Source organism: Myotis myotis, unplaced genomic scaffold (assembly GCF_014108235.1).
Source record: "Myotis myotis isolate mMyoMyo1 unplaced genomic scaffold, mMyoMyo1.p scaffold_m19_p_2, whole genome shotgun sequence".
Taxonomy (NCBI): domain Eukaryota; kingdom Metazoa; phylum Chordata; class Mammalia; order Chiroptera; family Vespertilionidae; genus Myotis; species Myotis myotis.
In genome coordinates this window covers 163,736,983-163,762,375 of record NW_023416324.1, presented here as the reverse complement: position 1 = coordinate 163,762,375, position 25,393 = coordinate 163,736,983, and the positions used below count along the sequence as shown (strand labels likewise).

At 39.1% G+C, this 25,393-nt stretch overlaps 1 protein-coding gene across 1 annotated transcript in view; it reads right to left on the bottom strand.

The window, feature by feature from the left end:
• The window catches only part of PAK2 (p21 (RAC1) activated kinase 2), a 111,129-nt gene that overhangs the window by 10,880 nt on the left and 74,856 nt on the right, over positions 1–25,393 (bottom strand). Inside the window, exons 5-13 of the mRNA XM_036347415.1 lie at positions 25,315–25,346; positions 24,244–24,351; positions 22,576–22,708; positions 20,865–20,928; positions 18,699–18,747; positions 18,091–18,203; positions 15,358–15,475; positions 11,182–11,281; positions 7,412–7,608 (exon numbers count right to left, since the gene is read on the bottom strand). Coding sequence (XP_036203308.1) covers positions 7,412–7,608; positions 11,182–11,281; positions 15,358–15,475; positions 18,091–18,203; positions 18,699–18,747; positions 20,865–20,928; positions 22,576–22,708; positions 24,244–24,351; positions 25,315–25,346 — 914 coding nt within the window. The remainder of the gene's footprint in view (positions 1–7,411; positions 7,609–11,181; positions 11,282–15,357; positions 15,476–18,090; positions 18,204–18,698; positions 18,748–20,864; positions 20,929–22,575; positions 22,709–24,243; positions 24,352–25,314; positions 25,347–25,393) is intronic.

Genomic DNA, 25,393 nt, shown 5'->3' with positions numbered 1-25,393 from the left:
AAATTGAAGCAGTCATCAAAAAGCTTCGAGCAAACAAAAGCCCAGGACCGGATGGCTTCACAGGGGAGTTTTACCAAACATTCAAGGAAGAACTAAAACCTACCCTCCTCAGACTACTACAAAAAATTCAAGAGGAAGGAACACTTCCAAGCTCATTCTATGAAGCCAGCATCACCCTAATACCAAAACCAGGTAAAGACAACACAATGAAAGAGAATTACAGGCCAATATCCCTCATGAACACAGATGCCAAAATCCTCAACAAAATCTTAGCAAATTGAATCCAGCAGTACATCAGAAAGATCATACACCATGACCAAGTAGGATTTATCCCAGGGATGCAAGGATGGTACAATATCCGCAAATCAATAAACGTGATACATCACATAAACAAATTGAAAGAAAAAAACCACAGTCATATTAATTGATGCAGAAAAAGCATTTGACAAAATCCAACACCCATTTTTGATAAAAACTCTCAGCAAGGTGGGAATAGAAGGGTCATACCTTAACATAATAAAAGCCATATATGACAAACCCACAACCAACATCATACTCAATGGACAAAAACTAACACCATTTCCCCTAAGAACTGGAACAAGACAGGGATGCCCCCTCTCACCACTCCTGTTCGACATAGTACTGGAAGTATTAGCCATTGCAATTAGACAAGAAGAAGAAGTAAAAGGCATCCAAATTGGAAAAGAAGAAGTAAAACTGTCCTTATTTGCAGATGACATGATATTATACATAAAAAACCCTAAAGACTCCATCAAAAAACTATTAGACTTAATAAATGAATTTGGCAATGTAGCAGGATACAAAATTAATGCCAAGGAATTTATAGCATTTCTATACACCAATAGTGAACTTACAGAAAGAGAGACTAAAAAAACAATCCCATTTACCATCGCACCAAAAAAATTAAGATACCTAGGAATAAACTTAACTAAAGAGGTAAAAGACCTCTACTCAGAAAACTACAGGACGTTGAAAAAAGAGATAGAGGGAGACATAAACAGATGGAAGGACATACCATGTTCTTGGATTGGTAGAATCAACATCATTAAAATGTCCATACTACCCGAAGCAATCTATAAATTCAACGCACTTCCCATTAAAATACCAACGGCATATTTCACAGACCTAGAACAAACTCTCCAAAAATTCATCTGGAATAAAAAAAGACCCCAAATAGTTGCAGCGATCCTGAGAAAGAACAAAGTAGGTGGGATCTCAATACCAGATATCAAGTTGTATTACAAAGCCACTGTTCTCAAAACTGCCTGGTACTGGCACAAGAACAGACATATAGATCAATGGAATAGAATAGAGAGCCCAGAAATCGATCCGAACCAATATGCTCAATTAATATTTGACAAAGGAGGCAAGAACATACAATGGAGTCAAGATAGTCTCTTCAATAAATGGTGTTGGGAAAATTGGACAGATACATGCAAAAATGAAACTAGACCACCAACTTACGCCATACACAAAAATAAACTCAAAATGGATGAAGGACTTAAATGTACGACGGGAAACCATAGAAATACTAGAAGAATCCAAAGGCAACAAAATCTCAGACATATGCCGAAGCAATTTCTTCACCGATACAGCTCCTAGGGCATTGGAAACTAAAGAGAAAATAAACAAATGGGACTACATCAAAATAAAAAGTTTCTGCACAGCAAAAGAAACCATCAACAAAACAACAAGAAAGCCCACTGCATGGGAGAACATATTTGCCAATGTTATCACTGATAAGGGCTTAATCTCCAACATTTATAGGGAACTCATACAACTTAACAAAAGGAAGATAAACAATCCAATCAAAAAATGGGCAAAGGACCTAAATAGACACTTTTCAAAAGAGGACATTCAGAAAGCCAAGAGACATATGAAATCATGCTCCAAGTCACTAATCAGCCGAGAGATGCAAATCAAAACAACAATGAGGTACCATCGCACACCTGTCAGAATGGCTATCATCAACAAATCAACAAACGACAAGTGCTGGAGAGGATGCAGAGAAAAAGGAACACTCGTGCACTGCTAGTGGGAATGTAGACTGGTGCAGCCACTGTGGAAGATAGTATGGCATTTCCTCAAAAAACTAAAAATGGAACTCCCATTTGACCCTGTGATCCCACTTCTAGGAATATATCCCAAGAAAACAGAAACACCAATCAGAAAGGATATATGCACCCCTATGTTCATAGCAGCGCAATTCACCATAGCTGAGATCTGGAAACAGCCTAAGTGCTCATCAGTAGATGAATGGATTAGAAAATTGTGATACATCTACACAATGAAATACTATGCTGCTGTAAAAAAGAAGGAATTCTTACCATTTGCAACAGCATGGATGGAACTGGAGAGCATTATGCTAAGTGAAATAAGCCAATCAATGATGGGAAAATACCACATGATCTCACTCATTTATGGATAATAAAGACCATTATAAATTTATGAACAAAAATAGATACAGAGGCAGAGCAGCCTCGAACAGACTGTCAAACTGCAGCGAGAAGGCTGGGGAGGGTTGGGGGGCAGGAAGAGGGGGGGGTAAGAGACCAACCAAAGGACTGTATGCATGCATATAAGCATGACCAATGGACATAAGACACTGGAGGGTAGGGGAGGCCGGGGGATTGTCAAGGGCGGGAAAAAAAGGAGACATATGTAATACTCTTTGTAATACTTTAAGCAATAAAACAATTAGGATTTCTTCCAAAATAAATACATACATACATAAATAAATAAATAAATAAATAAATTCATTTCTATCCCTATGTTTCCCTTGGATAGTTTCTATTACTATCAATCACTTCTCTACAATGTATAATCTGCCATTGATCCAATCTCAAACACTGTAGTTTGTATCTGTAAGTTTAATTTTTTTTAAAAATGTACTTCCAAGTCCACGCTGGGTAACTCAGTAGAGCACTGTTCCAATTTGCCAACGTTTGATCCCCAGTCAGAGCACATACAAGAATCAACCAATGAATGCATAAATAAGTGGACAACAAATTGCTCTCTCAAAAAAAAAAAATCAATAAATTTAAAAAGTACCTTCCAAATGTCTGCACTTAACATCTGGAATGCAGTTATAAAGATTGTTTTAATGCCCTTTTGTGCCAATTCTTTTGTCTGTATCAGTTCTGGGTCAGTTTTTCTCCTCATATGGGTTATAATTTTCCTGCTCTTTTGCCTGTCTGGTAAACTTTGACTGGGTATTTGGGTGCCAGATATATCTGGACTCATAAATATTCTTTTTTTTTTTTTTTTATGCTGAATTATTTTATTTTATTTTATTTTTTATTTTTATTTTTTTTAATTAAATCTTTATTGTTCAGATTATTACATTTGTTCCTCTTTTTTTTCCCCCCATAACTCCCCTCCTCCCAGTTCCCGCCCCACCCTCCGCCCTCACTCCCCACCCACTGTCCTCATCCATAGGTGCACGATTTTTGTCCAGTCTCTTCCTGCATCTCCCACACCCCTTTCCCCCCCAGGAATAGTCAGTCCATTCCCTTTCTATGTCCCTGATTCTATTATAATCAACAGTTCATTCTGTTCATCAGATTATATATTCACTTGATTCTTAAGATTCACTTGTTGATAGATGCATATTTGTTGTTCATAATTTGTATCTTTACCTTTTTCTTCCTCTTCCTCTTCTTAAAGGATACCTTTCAGCATTTCATGTAATCCTGGTTTGGTGGTGATGAACTCCTTTAGCTTTTCCTTATCTGTGAAGCTCTTTATCTGACCTTCAATTCTGAATGATAGCTTTGCTGGATAAAGTAATCTTGGTTGTAGGTTGTTGGTGTTCATCACTTTGAATATTTCTTGCCACTCCCTTCTGGCCTGCAAAGTTTCTGTTGAGAAATCAGCTGACAGTCGTATGGGTATTCCCTTGTAGGTAACTGAGTTTCTTTCTCTTGCTGTTTTTAGGATTCTCTCTTTATCTTTTGCTCTTGGCATTTTAATTATGATGTGTCTTGGTGTGGTCCTCTTTGGATTCCTTTTGTTTGGGGTTCTCCGCGCTTCTTGGACCTGTAAGTCCATTTCTTTCACCAGGTGGGGGAAGTTTTCTGTCATTATTTTTTCAAGTAGGTTTCCAATATCTTGCTCTCTCTCATCTTCTGGCACCCCTATAATTCTGATGTTGGTACGCTTGAAGCTGTCCCAGAGGCTCCTTACACTATCCTCGCATTTTTGGATTCTTTTTTCATTCCGCCCCTCCGGTTGGGTGTTTTTTGCTTCCTCGCATTTCAAATCATTGACTTGATTCTTGCGCTCCTCTGGTCTGCTGTCGGGAGTCTGTATAATATTCGTTATTTCAGTCCGTGTATGCTTAATTTCTAGTTGGTTCCCCAACATAGCATCGAGGGTCTCATTAGTTTTCTTGTAGATCTCATTAAGTTTATCGGCGGCTTCTAAACAGTTCTTGAGAGACCTTAAAAGTGTGGTTCTGAACTCTATATCTTCCATTGACAATTTTGTCCTGTTTCTTTGTCTCCGAATTTTGTTATGCTTCCTTGGTGCACCCCCTAGTGGTCTTTGTTCGCAGTCTTATAGTTAAATCTTGATTGTTGTAGCTAATTCCAGGGAGGGTTTGACCTCCAGGCCAAGTGGCTATGAGAATCAGCTGTGTCAGCAGTGAGAGAACTTCTGTCCTCTAGGGAGGTGCTAATCTAGCCTTTGCCTGAGGCTATCCGGCAAATGCCTGTGTGCAGGGCTTGGGCGGGGCGGGTTGAACAGGATCAACAGGGTGGGCCGGAGAGAGCAGTTATGGCGGCTCTCAGTCCTGTCCCCAGGGGCTCTGCCTCTCTGAGACCCAGCACCCGCTGCAAAGCTCAGAGAGAAAGCTGCACTCGCTCTGACTGAAGCCAGACAGTCCCGCTTCTCCCGTTTGAGTCTGGGTCCCTAAAGACTCGCCTGTATCTGGAGCTCAGAGTCTGCGACTCCCTCCCGATTGAAAACGCCAACCGCGCCCTCCGCTGCCAGCCCGCTCCGCACCTCAGAATTTGACTTCAGCACTGCGCCTCCTCTGAGTGTCCGTATGCGTTTCTCTTTCCTCCTAGTTGTAGGACTTCCACTCAGCCGGCGTTCCTGTGGTTCTGGGTGATGTCCCTTCCGTTTTTTGGTTTCACTTTTGAAGTAGTTGTTCAAAGCAGCAAACTCCGGCGTTAACCTATGCCGCCATCTTGGTTCTTCTCCTATGCTCTGGACTCATAAATATTCTTGAGCTTTGTCTTGGGACACAGTTACTTTGGAACAGATCCCTTTGGATCTTGTTTTAGAATAAGATTTGTTAGACTACAGCAGCATATAGTTTAGGGCCGTGGTCGGCAAACTCATTAGTCAACAGAGCCAAATATCAACAGTACAACGATTGAAATTTCTTTTGAGAGCCACATTTTTTAAACTTAAACTATATAGGTAGTAGGTACACTGTTATTAATTAGGGTACTCCTAAGGCTTAGGAAGAGCCACACTCAACGGGCCAAAGAGCCGCATGTGGCTCGCGAGCCGCAGTTTGCCCACCACGGGTCTAGGGTAATTATTTCCTATCACTGAGGCAAGACTGTTGAGTCTTCTACTCAACATCCTGTGAAATATAAGGTTTACTCTTACAAGGTTTACTATTGCTGACAGAAGCAGGCACTATTCCCAGCCCTATGAGAGCATTGGGCACCATCCTCTCTAATCTTAGCAGATGGCTATATCCCCGGTCCTGGGCAGAGTACTCATACAGGTGTGCCAATCTCTGTTGAATGCTCAATGGAGATTTTTCACAAATCTCAAACCTTGTCTCTGCAAAGGTTTCTCCCCTCCTTTCCTCAGTCCCCAGAAACCACTAATTTCTTGTCTCTACAGAAATCTATAAAATGTATGCAGTCAATCCCCATTATGTGCAGATTCCACACATGCAAATTCACTTACTCAAGTTTATTTGCAACTCCAAAATCAATACTCTCAGTGCTTTTGTGATCATTAATGGGTATGTGCAGAGGTGAGAAGCACAGTGCTGAAGAGCTGTCTAGTATACCTAAGTGCAAGAAGGCTGTGATGTGCCTTGTGGAGAATATACATCTTTGATAATCTTCATTCAGGCATGAGTTATAGTGCTGTTGGCCATGAGTTCAATGTTATTCAATCAACAATTGTTAAATAGAGTGTCTTTAAACAGAAACACACATAAAGGCAAGGCTGTATATTAATCAGTTGATTAGCTGTATATCAAAATGTTGTGACCTGAGGCTTTAGGAACCTAACCCTGTATTTTCCCTAGAAGCAATGGTTTCGCTTTCATTATTCAGTGTTTGCGGCTTGTAGAATCTAACCACCATGAATAAGAATCGAATGTAAATGGAATCATACAATATATGATCTTTGTGTTCGATTTCTTTCATGTAGCATAATGCTTTCAAGGTTCAATGTTTATGTATCTATATTTCATTCCTTTATTATGACTAAAATATATTCCATTATATGCATATACAATTTTTATTTATTCATTCATCAGGTGGTAGACATTTGGGCTGTTTCTACCTTTTGGCTCATAAGAATGCTGCTATCAACATTTGTGTACAAGTTTTTGAGTGGATGTAAGCTTTTAATTCTCTTGGGAATATACACAGCACTAGAATTGCTGGGTTATATGTTACTCAATGTTAACTTTTAGAGGAACTTTTTCAAAGAGCTACATGCACCATTTACCTTTCCACTAGCAAAGTATAAGGGTTCCAATTTCTCCACATTCTCACCAACACTTATTATTCTTCAACTTTTTTATTATAGTCATTCTTGTAGGTGTGAAGTGCTATGATATTGAGCCATACATGGTGATTTAAAAGTAGAAATAGAAGAAAAAAAAGAAAGGCAGGCAGGCAGGGAGGGAGGGAGGTAGGAAGGAAGGAACCCCGAAACTCTCCACCCTCAGCTGCTGAATATTTGTTTAAAGTCTACTGACCTCATCTGTATCTCAGGGCCCTCACTCTTTTGTTTGAATACAGGCTTTAATATTGCCATCTACACAGCTTTCTCACAGATGTGATCTTGCTTTCCTCTTCTCTGTACCTAGGGGTACCAGAGGCCAAGGTTCAAAGTTGATAACCTGAAGGGTATGTCTAGGGACTCTTAACTCTGTAGAAAAGTGAGGAAATTCTTACTTATACACAAAATTAAAGCATTCAACTTACTAAAAATCTACAAACTCTTTACCTAACACATTCAACTCAACTCAGAAGCAAATGATTTTTTAGATGCCGAGTGAAGGAAACAACTAGGTTTTATCAACTTTGCATCCTAAATTCTTGGCCAGTGCCTGGAACAAGCAGGTACTACCTAAATGTTTTAAATAAAAGTATTTTTCTTAAAATAAGGCTGGTGTTTGTCTTACCCTCAAGGGATTTTCATTGAGGTATGGAGGCTCTCCTTCTACCATTTCAATAGCCATGATACCCAAAGACCATATGTCCACCTTAGGGCCATAAGCTTTCCGTGTAACCACCTCCGGTGCCATCCAGTATGGTGTGCCAACCATGGTACTTCGCTTGCTCTGCTCAGGGGTGATCTGGGCACAGAAACCAAAGTCAGCTATAAAACAAAACAAAACAAAACATCTAAAGTTAATGGTGTCCATGGATGGTTTTTTCTAAAGATTCACTTTAGATGACATAAGAGAGGGAGAGGGAGAGGAAGAGGATTGATGTGAAAGCATAGCATCGACTGGCTGCTTCCTGCATGTCCCCTACCAGGGACCGAGCCTGTAACCCAGGCACATGTCCTTAACTGGGAATTGAACCGGCCAGGGCAGATAAGTTAATTAATTACATTTGACTACTCACCCACTTGTTTTTTAAGACTGTATTAATAAAGCCACTAGGATGGGTTTACAAATATTTTGATGATGTTACATACTCTCACTTTTTCACTTTAACTTCCCACAAGCAGAGGACAAATTATCAGGAGGTCTTTTATTCTAAATAATTAATTCTAACCAGAGAAAAAGGGGGGGTGGGGAGAGGTAGAAGAGAATAAGGGGGGGAATAAATGGTGATGGAAAGAGACTTGACTTGGGATGGTAACAAACAATACAATGTACAGATTATGTATTATAGAATTGTACCCCTGAAACCTATATAATTTTATTAAGCAATGTCACTCCTATAAATTCAGTGAAAAAATTAATTCTGCCCTAAAGATTTTAATAAAGTTGAAAAAGGTCAAAGAAGAAAAGGTTACCAAACAGGCAAAGGTCAGGAACTGGTAACTACTTTTGAGGAAAACAAACAGAAGCTATTAACTACACAGCTGATAGCAGAGTCTAGAAAAAGAGCATGTTTAACTATAACTGTACCTACAATGTGCTCACCAGCAATACTCCCACCTCCTTATCTATATTAATAAAGGGTAATATGCTAATTAGATTGGGTAGACTGGATGTCTTCCAGACAAAGCCATGGTGGTGGGGCTGAGGCAGAGGCGGTTAGGGGTGATCAGGCTGGCAGGGGAGAGCAGTTAGGGGGAGCAGGCCAGCAGGGGAGAGCAGTTAGGGGCCATCAGGCTGGCAAGAGAGAGTAGTAAGGGTGACCAGGCTGGCAGGGGAAAACAGTTAGGGGGATCAGGCCGGCAGGGGAGAGCAATTAGGGGAATCAGGCAGGCAGGGGAGCAGTTAGGGGCATCAGGCAGGCAGAGGGGTTGGGGCTATCAGGCAGGCATGCAGAGTGGTTAGGGGCTATCAGGAAGGCAGATGAGTGGTTAGGAGCCAGCAGTCCAGATTGCTGCGGGGTTGGGCCTAAACCAGCAGTTGGACTCCCTCAAGGGGTCCTGGATTGGAAAGGGTGAAGGCCAGGCTGAGGGAACCCCCCATCTCCGTGCACGAATTTCATGCACTGGACCTCTACAGTGACCATTACAGTGGAACGACCAGAACAACCGGTCACTATGATGTGTACTGACCACCAGGGGGCAGATGCACAACGCAGGAGCTGCCCCCTGGTGATCAGTGCACTCCCATGGGGGAGCGCCACTCAGCCAGAAGCTGGGCTCATGGCTGGTGAGCACAGCGGCGGTGGTGGGAGCCTCTCCTGCCTCCAAGGCAGTGCTAAGGAGGAGCGAGCCGAGTGGTAAGGAGCAGTGAGCAGGTGAGCGGTAAGGAGCGAGGGGTCCCGAGCTGTGAGAGGGCGCAGGCTGGGCTGAGGGAACCGCCCCCCCCAGTACACGAATTTTGTGCACCGGCCCTCTAGTTTTATAATAACTGAATAGCAGAATGCCTTGTTTAGTGGCAAAGTCAGGATGAGAACCTAGAATTTTTTCCTCTCTCCCATTCTGTTCTATATGTAACTACTGTTAATGTTTATGTTTGCAATCTTTACTTTTTTTCCTCCTCTAAAAAATTATTTCCAGAGCTTTTATATTTGTTTATTCTTTATTTAATTTTTAAAATATTACTATAGTTGAATATAAATGTAAACTTTAGACTTTTTGTTATGCATTTACATACATACAAATAATATCTATGAACCACTTGATTCATTCTATCTAATTAAGATATTTTGTAAACTTTTAAAAAACAATTTTTAGAGATCTTTCCATATTAATACATTGAACTACCTCATTATTATAACTATACAATACTAAAGAATATACAAAAACAAAAGAATATAAAAAAATCATAACATTTAACCATTCCTGTACCACTAGACATTTAACATATTTTGGTTTTTCTTACAATGCTGCAGAGAACATCTTTGTAATTGTGCATATGTTTAGTAATTCTATAGGAGTGAATCCTGAAAGAACAATTGTTAGGTGAAATCATACTATCCATAGCTAAAAAAAGAGCTTATAAAAAAACAGATGTTGTTCCCAATACCTTATAAGAATTAACATATCTAATCCTCATGATATCTCTATTAGACAGGTACATTACTATTATTCTCATTTTACAAATGGGGAAACAGACACATATATTTTTAGATAACTTACCCAAGATTATACATCTAGGAAGCAGAAGAGCTAGGATTAAGTATTATCTGAAAAAGTCCAATTCAGTTTACATATGTATTCACTAAAAATGTATGAAACTGTCAATTTTTAACTTGCCCACTAAGATGAAGGTTAGTAATTTTATATTTTGACCATCTGATAGAACCTAGACCCCTTTTCTTGTGGTTGAATAATTTTTAAAGGATGTATCTTAAGGAGATGCTGAAAAAGCAGTGAAACTCGAGCAGAACAGAAGAAAAAGTTTTTGGTTTCTTGATCCAAGAAATGCCTTGAGTTTTGCATAGTTGGAGAAACCTCAGTAGAAGTTCCTTTTTATTAAAAAAAAGAAAAGAAAAAAGAAGTTCTTAAATCCTACAGAGGGCATGGTTGGAAGTGAGACATTATAACTAGCAGAAGAAAAAGAACCTATGATCCCCCCCCCCCCATGACTCTACCATGCCTGATACAGAAGATACATATGAAAAGAGGGTTATAAGAGTTTTTTTCCCCTTATCATTTCCAAGGTCAGGGTCACAAAGGCCTTCAAATGATTAGGCCACGTTTCCAAATCCAATGAAAGTAGAACAGCATGACCTAAAAGATAGCAGAGCCCAGCCGATGTGGCTTAGGGGTTGAGCATCAACCTATGAGCCAGGAGGTCACAGTTGGATCCCCGTTAGGGCACATGCCTGGGTTGAAGGCTGGATTACCAGTAGGGGGCGTACAGGAGGCAGCCAATCAATGATTCTCTCTCATCATTGATGTTCTATCTCTCTTTCCCTCTCTTCCTCTTAAATTAAAAAAAAAAAAAAGATAGCAGAAACAAATTCAAGTTCATCTTTAGAAGATAGCACCAACATTATGATAGTCCTAGGTACTGTTCCTTAGTGTTTTAATCTCCAGAAGAATTCTTTGAGATAGATATTATTTTCCATATTATATAAATGAGAAAAACATGAAGAGATTAAGTAACTCACCTAAAATTATTCAGCAAGTATAGCAGCTCTGCTATTTAAACACAGGCTGTCCTGTTGAGAGTCCATATTCTTTACCACTATTCTCCCTCCCTCTCCATCTATTAAGTCATAACAATATTAATAGCATAAGAGGTTTTTATTTAAATAAAAGGCAAAAAATAATAAATAACAAATAAATGTTATTTGTTCATTTGTTACTCACTAAGTTTAACTGATCCTTCCATCCCCAAAAGCACATTGTCACTTTTGATGTCTCTGTGGATCACTTGATTAGCATGTAAAAACTCCAATGCCTGTAAACACTGAACAGAAGAATAAAAGCAATTAATAAAACAGTCTCTGAAAGGTCTAAGGAAGGTTTACATACAGTACAGGCCTGGGCATCGCTTCTAGTATCCAGCAGAAGACACTGCAATGCTTATGTTTATAAAGAAAAAAACATCCTTTTATGTGCAAAGTTATAAAAATAAGACAATTAATTAGATCCATTATCTCCCACCCACTGGTCTTACCCAGAAACAATTATTAAATGATGTCTTATCTAGTCCTATCATTCTGTATTCAGTATTTTCATTTATAAAATGACTAGAGACCTAGTGCACAAATTCATGCACGGGTGGGGTCTGGTCAGATCAGGCTATAAGGAGGAGATGGTGCGAGGCTGGCCAGCCGGCCCACCCCGATCAGGCCCAATCAGGGTCGGGTGACTGGGGAAAGGGGCTGCAGGTGACTGGCTGGTGGGCACTGCCCCTGAATGGGGTGGGGGGTGCCGATGGGGGGGGCCAGTAGCCTGGGGAAGGGGCCATGGGTGGTTGGCTGGCTGGCCCTGCCTGATTTGGGTGGGGCCAGGCAGGGGGAGAGGGCTGAAGGAGGTTGACCAGCTGGCCCCACTCCCTATTAGGGTGGGGGGGGCAATCAGGGGTGGGGCTGGCTGGGGGGAGGGGCTATGGGCTGATCAGGGTGGTGGGCCATCAAGGGTGTGGCCAGCCAGGGGAGGGGCTGCAGGAGGTTGGCTGGCCAGCCCCGCCCCCTGTTGGGGTGGGGGGTGCGATCAGGGGTGGCCGGCCGAGGGGATGGGCTGTGGGACTATGGTGGTGGGGCGGGCTGATCGGGGCTGGGGCTGGCTGGGGGAAGGGAGGGGATGTTTGGCTGGCCGTCTGCTCTTGATTGGGGTGGGAGAATCTGATCAGGGGCGGGCGGCAGTGGGGAGAGGCCAGGAGGTTGGCCGGCTGGCCTCACCCCCTGATCGGGCTGGTTCGCTGGCCACAGTGGGCGTCATAGCGACAAGTTGTTAGGGTCGTTATGGTTGTTACGGTAGCTGGCCTTTTATATATATAGATAGGTGAGTCTATATCATTTCTAGGCCTTTTCAAGGTTTAAGTGCTTAAAGGTATACAGCACCTGCAAACATGCACAAGGCTCTTTAGAAATCACTTCAATAGTTAAGGATAAAATTGTGATTATTGCCGAAACCGGTTTGGCTCAGTGGATAGAGCGTCAGCCTGCGGACTGAGAGGTCCTGGGTTCGATTCCGGTCAAGGGCATGTGCCTGGGTTGCGGGCACATCCCCAGTGGGGGATGTGCAGGAGGCAGCTGGTCGATGTTTCTCTCTCATCGATGTTTCTGACTCTATCTCTCTCCCTTCCTCTCTGTGAAAAATCAATAAAATATATTAAAAAAAAAAAAATTGTGATTATTCCCACATAAATCTCAGATACTCAAGTCTAATCAATATGCCATGAAAAGTGGGTAAGATTATGGCTGGTATGGTTCCATTTAGCTGTTCATCAATATGATGTAAGATGTTTTCTTCATTTCTTCTATGGTGAATTTTACATAAAGCTAATATCCACAACCTAGACACCAATGATAAAGGAATAACTTTCTTCTTCTGCTAATGTTTCAGAAAGCAGAATGAGTCCAAAGCGAGGAAAAATTTCTCCCTGCTTCCTTAAATACAAGAATGAGATTAGAGTCCAGTCAATGTGGCCTAGTTGGTTGAGCATCATCCTATGCACCAGGAGGTCACCTGTTCAATTCCGTCAGGGCATATGCCCGGATTACAGGCTCAATCCCCAGTAGAGGGAGTGCAGGCGGCAGCTCATCAATGATTCTCTCTCATTACTGATGCTTCTATCTCTCCCTCCCTCTCCTTTCCTTTCTGAAATCAATAAAAATATACTTTAAAATAAATAAATAAATAAATAAATAATTTTAATTGATTTTTTTTGGGGGGGAGAGGGAGAAACATTGATGTAAAAGAGAGAGAGAGAGAGAGAGAAAGAGAGAGAGAGAGAGAGAGAGACATCAATCAGTTGCCTCACACAGGTGCCCCGACCAGGGATCAAACCCATAATCTAGGAATGTGCCCTGACCAGAAATTGAACCCCCAACTTTTCAGTGTATGGGACGACACTCTAACCAACTGAACTACACCAGTCAGGGTGAAAATCTTGCACTATTCATTCAAGGAAAGAATAGATAAACTATGTGTATTATTACACTACATTTACCAAGCATTTAAGAAAATTCCTGAAAATAAGGAATTTCCAGAAAAATACTTGTACAAATAGAAATAAACTTGTCACAATTAAAGGAACTCCTAAAATAACTTTTATAGTATATCAATTATGAAAAACTATTAGGAAAAAATTAAGTATAAATTCTTAAGTTTTTATCAGCTTTTATATAACCAACATTTTTTTGTTTAGAGATATGCTATTAAACTATCATATTCATTAAAAAATTCTTACTTCCTTCCCTACTAAACAACCAAAGAAGCTACCCCCTCCCCCCTGCCCCTTACATGGAGAACAATTAAAATTTTCAAAGAAGCCCTAGCTGGTGTGGCTCGATTGGTTGGAGTGTGGGTTTGATTCCTGGTCCGGGCACATACCTAGGTTGTAGGTTTGATCCCCTGTTGGGGTGTGCATAGGTTGGGATACACATACATCAGGCAACCTATCGGTTTCTCTGGCACATCTATGTTTCTCTCTCTCTCTCTCTCTCTCTCTCTCTCTCTCTCTCCCCCTCCCTCCCTCCCTCCCTCCCTTCCCCTCTCTCTAAATAATCAGTAAAATGTATCCTTGGGTGAGCATCAAAAAACCCTTCAAAACACAACAGTCTTAAGAACTTTTACAATTTTGTCCACTGAAATAATGATTCCTATGATATTCAAAAGTAGTGTCACATTTCAGTGACAATAAGCAAATCATTAACCTAAGTCTCATCTGTAGGAAAGGTTAGCTGGAAGAAGGAAGGCTCCTGTTTTGAGCTAACTTAGGCAATTTGGCAGAACTTATGATTTAAAATCAGACAGTAGATCTAGTAATATATAATAATAAAAGTGTAATATGCTAATTAGACCAGACATCCTTCCAAAAAAGCAAGGGCTGCGAGGGAAGTCTGGGTCCCGGGTGCCTGCTGGTGGCTGGAAAAAAGCTGGTGCCAGCAACCGGGGCAAGGAAGGTCTACTTTTTTTTTTTTAATATATTTTATTGATTTTTTACAGAGAGGAAGGGAGAGAGATAGAGAGTCAGAAACATCGATGAGCTGCCTCCTGCACATCTCCCACTGGGGATGTGCCCGCAACCCAGGTACATGCCCCTGACCGGAATCGAACCTGGGACCCTTCAGTCCGCAAGCCGACACTCTATCCACTGAGCCAAACCAGTTTCGGCGGAAGGTCTACTCTTGCACGAATATTCGTGCATTGGGCCTCTTGTTCATTAATAAATATCAAGGAACAACCAGGTTCTTTACTTTCAATAAGATTAATAGAGCCAGAAGCAGATGTATTAACACTTAAGGTGAACATATGTACTGCTTTGCACGAAGGAGGGTTTGTGACCTCTGTTGAGTGGTGTATTTTTTTAAAATTGATTTTTTTAAAGAGAGAGAAACATTGATTTGAGAGAGAACCATTGACAGGCCACCTCCCATACATACCCGGACTGGGGATCAAACCAGAAACATGGGTATGTGCCCTGACCAGGAATGGAACCTGCCACCATACAGTACATGGGCTCCTCCAACCAACTGAGCCACACTTGGCCAGGGTGAGTGGTGTATTTTTAATGACATACATGTCTCAAAAGCATCCTGTTTGGATAATGAATTATAATGATGATCCCACTGAAATTCACCTGTGAGTTTCACTCTTCAAAGGTCCATGCTTCATTGCAGAATTATCTTACACATGAAGGAAAGGGCTGAAACTCTCAAGTAGAATGAAATGGTATGGGAAAAAACATGTAGAGAATGTGTACAGAGAAAGGATTACACTCAATAAAATTTACCTGTGTGAAAAAACTTTCCCTTTTTTCATCTCCTGCTAACCGCACATCACCATAACTTATCAAAATGGCAGCAAACTCACCTCTCTGCACACAGCAGCAATCTGAGCCTCATCCATGCAGGTTTCTGTTACAACATCAGTAAGTGACCCCCCAGCAAGGTACTCCATCACTACAAACAATTCGTCTCCCACCAGGAAACTATAAAAAAAAACACAAAAAATACACTCACAGTCTTCTATTTTCTAAACACATGGCACTCTTGAATGTTGAAGAATTCAAAGTTTAGGCGCCTTCCTAACAAAACTAGAAAGCTGATAGCTCTGAGAGGCAGGAAGACAACTGGAGAGCTGCTATGTAACAGCACAGAAAAATAACTGAGGGTCATTATGATTTTCCTGAATCACATCCATCTGGATGATATCTGTTTTGTCTTTTAGTTGTAATTTTGATGTAGTTGTACAAGGCAGCAAGTTCAGGTGTTTACCTATGCCGCCATCTTAGATCCTCCCCAAAAATCTTTTTAATAACTAGATAGGATCCGGTTAGCTTTTGTAGCTGGGGCTGGACCATCAGCCTCTTGCATGCTAAACTTCTGGCCCTTGGATGGTACATAGGGTTTGGTGTGACTGGGAGGTTCCAGGGGCCTGGGCAAATGCCTGTACATATCTCAGTCCTTGCGAGGACCAGAAAGCAACATGGAGCCACAGCCGTTGGGGGAGCCCAGGTCCAGCTGCTTAAAGGTGTTGATCTAGCCCCCAGCCTTGAGGATGTGGCTCAGGGGATGGCTGTTCACACAAAGTGATGGGGTCCAACCCCAGCAGGTCCAGGGGTCCCCAAAGATGTGGACGGAGTCGGCGAAGAAGGAATGACATGGAGACAGCGTTCAGTTGATCAGCAGCCTAGCCAGAATCTCTAGCCAGGATCTCCAGCCAAGTTCTGGTCTGGATCTCCAGAGAGGTTCTGCTTCGGATCTCCAGCTAGGTTCTGTGTCCATGTTCTCTTGCTAGGTTCTCCAGCCAGGTTCTGTAGCCATGTTCCCTCGCTAGGTTCTCCAGCCAGGTTCTGTCCAGGTTCTCCAGCCAGGTTCAGTCACCAGGTTCTAGTCAGGTTCTCTTGCCAATTTCTGTAGTCAGGTTCAGTCCAGGATCTTTTGCCATGTTCTCTCAATCTAAGTTCTGTGTTCTAAGTTCTGTCTCTCTTGGTTCCGTATTCTAAGTTCTGTGTCTTGCTGTCTTATTACATCTGTATTTATACCAGTTGATTCAATCCTACCAATCTCTATTACAAAGGCTAGGGCGTTTCTTATCTCCATTCCAGGGAGTAAAGATTATGTAGCTTAAGCATGATTGTCCGTAGTTAAAGTGATTAATTACCCGCCTGGCACTAGTTAAGAGGTTTTATTCCCTCCCTAACTTCAGGGGAAAATCCCTACCTGGGGAAACAACCTTTCTCAGAGACCTTGGTTAAAACACATAGTGCCAAGAAGGTGAGCAAACATATTAAGAACAGTATGCCATATATGCCAGGTCCCTTGAAACAGCAAGCATGGACCGGCTCCCGGCAACGAAGTGCACACAACCTTCAGATTGGGCACCTAGTCCCTATAACCACAGTGGTTTTGTCCTCTGGCCGGGAAGCTTCCTCTTCTGGATCATTCAGGAAAGGGACCCAGCTGGCCAGTTGGTGGACTCATGAACAACCTCTTCAGCACCATTTGGTTGAAGGTGGAGTTGGTTTGTCTGGCCAGAAACCTGTACGGCTTGATCAACAGCCTTGGGTAGATGATTTGGCTCTTGGGCTCCTTGCACCAAACCTTTGGTTTTTGTTGTGGCAGATGTCAAGTCCCATGATGGCACCTTCTGCTCCACCAGGTCCGGAAAGCTTATGGCTTTTCTTAACCACCATGATACACCAACTTAAAATACTATGCTTAAATGCATCTGGTAAGTTTATTTCTATGAACATGTTCCTCATTACTATGGCTAAAGTCTAAAAAATGAGTTATCATTATAAGAAAATCACCTATAATCCCCTATCTCCAATATAATCACTACTATAATTTCCATTACTTTTCTATTACTCTTCTTACATTCACATGTATGTAACTGCTTTTAAAAAACACACAAGAGCTATGCCCTGACTGGCTATTGCTCAATGATTAGAGCGTCAGCCTACGCACCCAAAGGTTGTGGGTTCAGTTCCTGGTCAAGGGCATGTACCTGGGTTGCAGGTTCAATCCCTGGCCCTGGTTGGGGTATGTGTGGGAGGCAACCAATAGATGTGTCTCTCTCACATAAATGTTTCTCTCTCTCCCTCCCATCCATTTTCTCTAAAAAGCAATGAAAAAAATATTCTCAGGTGAGGATTAACAACAACAAAATAATAATAAAATAAAAAATGCACAATAGTTTTAAGATATGTTTTTAAAACATCAATTCCTAAATTAAATGAGGTTTTGCATTTGCTCATAAGAGCATTTGAAATAAAAATTCACCTAAAAGTTTAAAAACTACGTGGTCTGTCACCTCTGTTGGTCAAGATATGAATCACCTTCTCTTAATGTTTTTGCTTCTGAACATTTATAATTAATATTAACGCCAGCAGCAATGTCTTTCATTTAACTGCCTTCTCTCACTTGCTAAGTAATATTTATGTTAAACTGAAAATGTGCTATTTTTACCTCCTCCTCCTTTAAGCTTACTTTTCAGCATTGGCATTCTACTGTGGTTTCACTAAAGTGACTAACCCCCAAAACCATGAGACTTAAAATTTTCACATTTTTGTCCCAATGCTTAAGAAATATTCATATTTACCTGTCCAAGAAGTTAACTATGTTGGGGTTCTTTAATTCTTTCATCACCAGAATCTCATTAATGATCAATTCCTTCTTTGGCTGTTTCTGTAAATTAATCTGTTTGATAGCAACCTATAATGGCAATAGAATTTTTTAAAAATTAGAAGTTTCCTAATTCTCTTATAAAATTACAAATACCAATCAGGTAATTTAATTTATTGTATACTAGTATGTTATATAATGAAATTATAATAATTAGTTATTATAATTATAATTTATAATTAGGTAGTACTTTTATTTCCACACTGCCTATGCACAAAGCTTTGTAATACATAGAGCCCAGATGTTTTTAGATTTCTCTTAAAGCTGACTAACCAACCCAAGGTCAGCTCATTCCAATCTGGGAAAATAATTTTTTAAATATTTGCTTATTTATGAAACAATGCATTAATTGTCCCCCCCCCCCTTAATAAAGTGCTATAAAATTACACAGAAAATAAAATTATGTAGAATAATTCAACATATCCAACTGAAAAAGAGATTTTTATTAATTAGTCACAGGTTCATCCAGTTTCCTCTTGTACTAAAACCTAATGGTAACACCCAAAACAATGAAAAAGTAGCTACCTCCTGTCCCAATGCCACATCAGTAGCAGTGAAAACTGTACCAGAAGCCCTAGGAGGAAAAAAACACAAACAGATTTAAGGTTTCTAAATCACTACCATTTATAACATACAAAGACTTTATACTTAGAACTGAAAAAGGATTAAACATTTAAGACTTAATAACATCTTTAACAAGAGTAAAAACAAAATAAAAATACAGTAAAACAAAAGTAAAAATAAAAAGGGGGAAAAATAAAAAAAAAGAAGCAATCCCTGTGGCCCAAACGTAGGTTAGAAATTTGTCACAAATTTCTTATCTACAAAAATGGAGAAAAAAGATAAAGGGGGGAAAAAAAAGTAACATATATCCATGGATCCACTTCCCTAATGAAAAAACAAAGAACTAACCCAGCCTGCTTGGCTCAGTGGCTGAGCATCGACCTATGAACCTGGAGGTCAGGGTTCGAATCCAGGTAAGGGCATATGACCAGGTTGTGAGCTTGACCCTCAGCAGGGGGTATGCAGGAGGCAGCCGATCAATGATTTTCTCTCATCACTGATGTTTCTATCTCTCTCTCTTCCCCCCACTCCCTCTCTGAAATTAATAAAAATATGTTTAAACAACAACGAAGAACTATAATAAATCTGAAGGTTTTTGTGAGCCCTTTCTAAAGGCATCCTCTTTCTTCCCCAAAGTAATGTGCATTTGTTCATTTTGTATTTGATGTATGTCAGTTCCATGCATTTCTCTATACTTTATCTACAAAGAACACAGATATGTATCTCTACAAAATATATTTAACATACTTTTTAAAATACATTTTAAAATTAAAATTGATGTTAGGGAGAGGAAGGAAAAGGGGTGGGATGGAGAGAGAGAGGAGAGAGAAACATCTATGTGAGAGAGAAACATCAATCAGCTGCCTCCAGCATGCACCCCAACTGGTGATTGAACCTGAAACCTGGGCATGTGCCCTGACTAGGAATCGAACCAGCAACCCTTCAGTGCACAGGACAATGCTCAATCAAGCTACATGGGCCAAGGTTAACATAATTCTTAAACTTCATAAAAATGATTTAACTTTATGTATTTTTTCTGCAATTTTCTCTTATAATTCAACATTGAATTTGGGATGGTCATCGAAATAGATTTTATTCTTTCTTGTTCTTTTTCCCCCCTTTGCTTTTTGTTAGATATCATTCTTATTCACTCATAATTATTAAATATACAAGGTGGGGAAAAAGTAGGTTTACAGTTGTGAGTACACGAAACACAGTTCATTTTTATATTATTATTTATTAATTATTTTTTTTCCATACAAACACCTATAAACCTACGTTTGCTCCAACCTGTATCATTCCATTTAACTAGTATTACAATTTATCCATTATCATGCTTAAAATGTGATTCTTAATTTTTGTTATTAAAACCAGTGCTGCAATTAAATTTTTAAAAAGAAATTCATAAGGAAACTTTCAAAAATAATGTTAAGCTCTCTTTCTAAATTCACAGAACATTTTCCAGAGATTAATAACATTAAAAATTCCAGATGTTCATCTGTTCCTAAGCAACAGGCAAAGTGTTTAGTTAGTATAGTTTAAAAATACAAATTACTGGAAAAAATTAAATAATCAGTAGATTCAAAGATAGTGAATAGATGTAATTAAAATGTATGTTTTTATTGTCTATAATATTGTAGTAAATGTTCCTACAGTCTTAAATATATTTGAAGGACAATTTTTCCACCCATCTAATCTCTTATTACCAATGGGAAATACCATTTAAGAAGAAACAATGTATACTCGTGCCCTAGCTAGGTAGCTCACTTGGTTAGAGCATCATCCTGATATGCCAAGGTTGCGGGTTCAATTTGGGTAAGTACATACAAGAATCAACCAATAAATGCGTAAATAAATGGAACAACAAATTGATGTTTGTTTCTTTTTCCCTCTCCCCTCTCTCTAAAATCAATAAAAAGAAAAAAACCCACAGAAAACAATGTACAGTTGTTGCTAAATAATAGTTTTTTCATAGCATCTAAAAAGAAATACATTACTTATTTACACAAATCTAAGGACATCACTCAGAGAATATTATAAGTGCTCAATGTCAGCAAGCAAAAGAGATATCATGCTGTATCTCCAGTAAGTATTGAATATAGTGATAATACAGTCACAAATACTTACCCCTGCCCAATTTTTTCGTATCTTGTATATTTTTTCTTAGGGTCACCTATGCTCACAATAGTTCCTATTTTAAAAAAAAAAAAACCCCAAAAAATTATAAGCTCAGTCAAGCATTTTTAAATTGTAAATTAATTCTGATGTCATTATTCCTTTTAATAAACTCCATTGATTTTAGAATAGTAGTTTTCAAACATTACATTAAATCTCAAAATACTGTGTTTCAACCACAAACACTAAAAAAACTTAAATATATAAATAATATCCAAATGAATAACCCTAATTGGCTTTTCTGACTATACACATATATCTTTGGTCTTACAATGTATTTAGAAAACTACTTATCAGTATAAAAATTACTTTAATATGAGCTAAGCACACATCTGTTTTAGGAAAGGTCACAAAGTTACAACTAAGAAAAAAGTTTTAGAACTAGGCTGTTGGGCATAAAACTATAACTTATATTTTTATTACCAGTAAGTGAAAACATGAGAAAACCAAATTTTCACTTGCTTGCCCTAGTTGGTTTGGCTCAGTGGATAATGTTTCGGCCTGAGGACTGAAGGGTCCCAGGTTCGATTCTGGTAACGGGCACATGCCTGAGTTGCAGGCTCGATCCCCAGTAGGGGATGTGCAGGAGGCAGCCGATCAATGATTCTCTTTCATCATTGATGTTTCTATCTCTCTCCCCATTCCTCTCTGAAATCAACAAAAATATATCAAAAATTTTTTTTTTCACTTGCTCAAGGTGAAAGGAGACAGGAATATAGCAAGGAAACTCACATATAACCCACAAGTCTACAGCCACTATAATTACAGTATTTTTTCTTAATCCCTCCATGTAGGTGTTCATTAAGGCTATAGTTGCTGTAGACCTGCAAATCAGACATTATCATTACTCTCTCCCTGGCACTATGTAAATTATTTCCAATGCCTGATCCAGGCCAATGATAGTTGATGGATGAAAAAAAATCCATTTTATGTTTACAAATATATCCATACAGGAAGGCCACTTTGTTTAGTTCTTATGGTCATTTTATATTCTCATACTGAGAAGCTATAGGTATGTATAAATATATACAAACTTCCTTTGATAAAGTTTCCAACTGTGAATCTTAGATTTGGCCCTTTGGGAAAAAGTGTTGCTCCAAAGGTACTAAATTATTGGAGAGAAGTTGCTCACTAGTCAACACATAATAATAAATAATCAAAGAAGAATATTTTGGGAGCTTTTTCAGATTTTAATTGAAGTTGTTCCTAGAAGTCAACAATTTATTCTTTTGTCTTAAGGAAAAATATAGGGTATAAGTTAAAGTCCATCTGGGCCAGCCCTAGCTGGTTTGGCTCAGTGCATAGAGCGTCAGCCTGCAGACTGAAAGGTACCAGGTTCAATTCTGGTCAAGGGCACGTACCTCAGTTGAAGACTCCCGGCCCTGGTCGGGGCACATCTGAGAGGCAACCAATCGATGTGTCTCTCTCACATCGGTGTTTCTCTGTCTCTCCCTCTCCCTTCCACTCTTTCTAAAAATCAATGGGAAAATATCCCTAGGTGAGGATTTAAAAAAATAAATAAAATAAACAGCTATTTGGAGCGTTTAAAAATACATACATACATATATACATACATACATACATACATACATATCCATCTGGGCCAAATGTTTCAAGAGCTGTCAATAATTTCAGAATAATGTAAAATGTAGGAAATACATACTTAATTTCTCCATAATTTCTTCATCTGTCATTTTGGTCTTCTTTTTCTGTTTGTCAGAAGACTTGGCACCACCATCAATATTAGAATCACCAACTGGTGCAGGAATAGGGTCAATTACAGACCGTGTATAAATCTGCAAAGAGACAGTTAATTACTGAGACTTGAGGGAAAATGTTTTTATGTATTTTTATTGGCACACTATTCACTTTTTTGATTTTTGACCAAAACTAAGTTGTCTCCAGTGTTCTAAAGAATGAGAATAGTATTTTCAGATCTGTCTTTAAAAAAGATTTGTAGGAAAAAACCCGACTTGTAACTAAGAATAAATGTGAAACATTTTTATTTCGTACATTATGTCTTTCTTTTAAATTTTTCTAGCAAAAGAGCAGATCCTTGAATGAAATTTAAGAGTAACCAGATCTAAAATGATATGCTAGAGCCCTAGGCAGTTTGGCTTAGTGAACAGAGCATGGCCAGTGGACTGAAGGGTTCTGGGTTCGATTCTGGTCAAGGGCACATAGCTAGGTTGCAGACTCAATCCCCAGCCCTGGTTGGGGCACGTGTAGGAGGCAAATAATCAATGTGTCTCTCCTACATCCATCGATTCTCTCTCTGTCTCCCTCCCTCCCTTCCACTCCATAAAAAAAAAAAAAAAAAATCAATGGAAAAATATCTTTGGGTGAGGATTAACAAAAAATAAAATAAAATGAAACGCTAGTAATGAAGCAAAAAGTTTAAAATCATGTCTTTACCACAAAAGAGAAATAAAGAACAAAATAATAGAAACCTTGATGTTAAAATAATAATATCCCCCAAATTTTTGCACAAATATGATTTCTATCCTTTCATTTCCAACAGCCAGTTCTAGGATATAAAGAAAACAGAGCCCTCAATCATTAGACCAGGATGCACTGGAAGTCCTCAGAGCTTTACCTGCCAAGTGTACCACCACTCCCTGATGCTGTGCACAGCACCTTCCCCTACTTTACTTCTATTAGTACAGGAAGAGGGACAGGACTCCTTTTCTCTCTACCTAAGGTCATTATTGTTAAAGTTCTATATCTGTTTAGGAATTCACTCTTAGAAGCCCCTTGAATGACATTAGGCTTTGAGAGGATTGTAAAATGGGAGATAAAGTAAGTAATTTTATTAACCAATGTCACCCCAATAAATTCAATAAAAAATAAAAAACAATAAGTATTTGTATTTTAAAGAACTCATTTGATTTTAATTTTCAAAAAAGCTAGTTTCTTTTGCCCTAGCTGGTTTGGCTCAGTGGATAGAGTATCGGCCTATGGACTGAAGGGTCCCAGGTTCGATTCTGATCAAGGGCACATGCCTGGGTTGCGGTCTTGAACCCCAGTAGGGGGGGTGTAGGAGACAGCCAATCAATGATTCTCTCTCATCAATGTTTCTATCTCTCTCCCTTCCTCTCTGAAATCACTATATATATATATATATATATATATATATATATATATATATATATATATAGCTAGTTTTTTGATGAGTGGTCTTTAGGTAAAGATCTCCTAGTCAAATTTCCCCACACTAAAATATTTTAAGCATGAGGGCTTTCTAAAATTGATCAATGGAAGTCAAGTACAGACTGCTTTTTAAAACACACATGCACACATACACAGCCCAATTCACTAATAAGACACTCACTGATTTTGTATGATCAGGTCGTGGGGCAATCACGGGAGGAGCAGCCTCTTCATCATCATCATCTTCCTCTGTTACTACTGCTGATGTTTCTGATCCCTTGGTATTCAACTGCATTTATCAACGAGCAAAGGTAAGGAAGACATGTCAAATATAACAATATGTTAAAATATGAATCTCTTTTAACATATTTTTTAAAATATTTATTTTAATAGCTCATTTCAAAACAGTAAATCCTCATTTACTCTAATTTAATCACTTAAAACATCAAGGCAATTCTGTAAGTAAAGTAAGTTTATGAAATAAATATATGTGATAAATATCAAGTATTCTTAAAAGAGAATGTATACCTTTTATATAGAGAATTTTATACCCCTTAACAAACCCTTTAGTAAACAATCACTTTATTTGTTAAGACCAAAAACAAGAATCCTCTAGGCTTTGTGTAAGTCAGATTCATTTTCAGTCATTTAAAACAGCTACATTCACCAGAAAAAATGATGGCTAATGAAGCAAGAGAGGAAGGTATTAATTAACCTTTACACAGAGATTATGTGCCAGGTGTGTGCTAGATAGGTACTTTACATATTACCCCAGTTAACCTTCATATTAACCCCAGGAGACTGTTTCCTCTAATTGAGGAATTGAAAATAAACAATGACTCTGCAGGAGGTAACTGTGCTTGCATGATAACGTACAAAGTTTCAGTCAACTCTGAAGACTGACAGGCTTCCCTGTTGTTCAGTACGTTTCCACAGGCTATATTCAGTAGAATGGGGCCAGAGAAAAAGCTAGCAGTTCTTTGTATTCATGTCTATGTACAGAAACATTACCAAAAGTAGCTAAACTGCTCTCGATCATAATAAGTTTTAGCAGTTTGAGTATCATATCAAGGATATTCTATTGGTTTAACATGGCTTCCTCAACTAATTAAGTGGCTAACTAAAACATATATTAAGTAGTTATTTATTTCGAATGGTTGTAATTTATGTTAGGAAGCAAAATAAAAACTGAAATTTGTTTTGGGAAACTTAAATTATAACAAGAGCTATAAGAAATAACATATTAACTCACTGCTGGTGTTCCAGAAGCGAAGCCATCTTTCTCTGAATATGAAACAGAAAATAATACTAAGTTAACATTTCAAAAAATA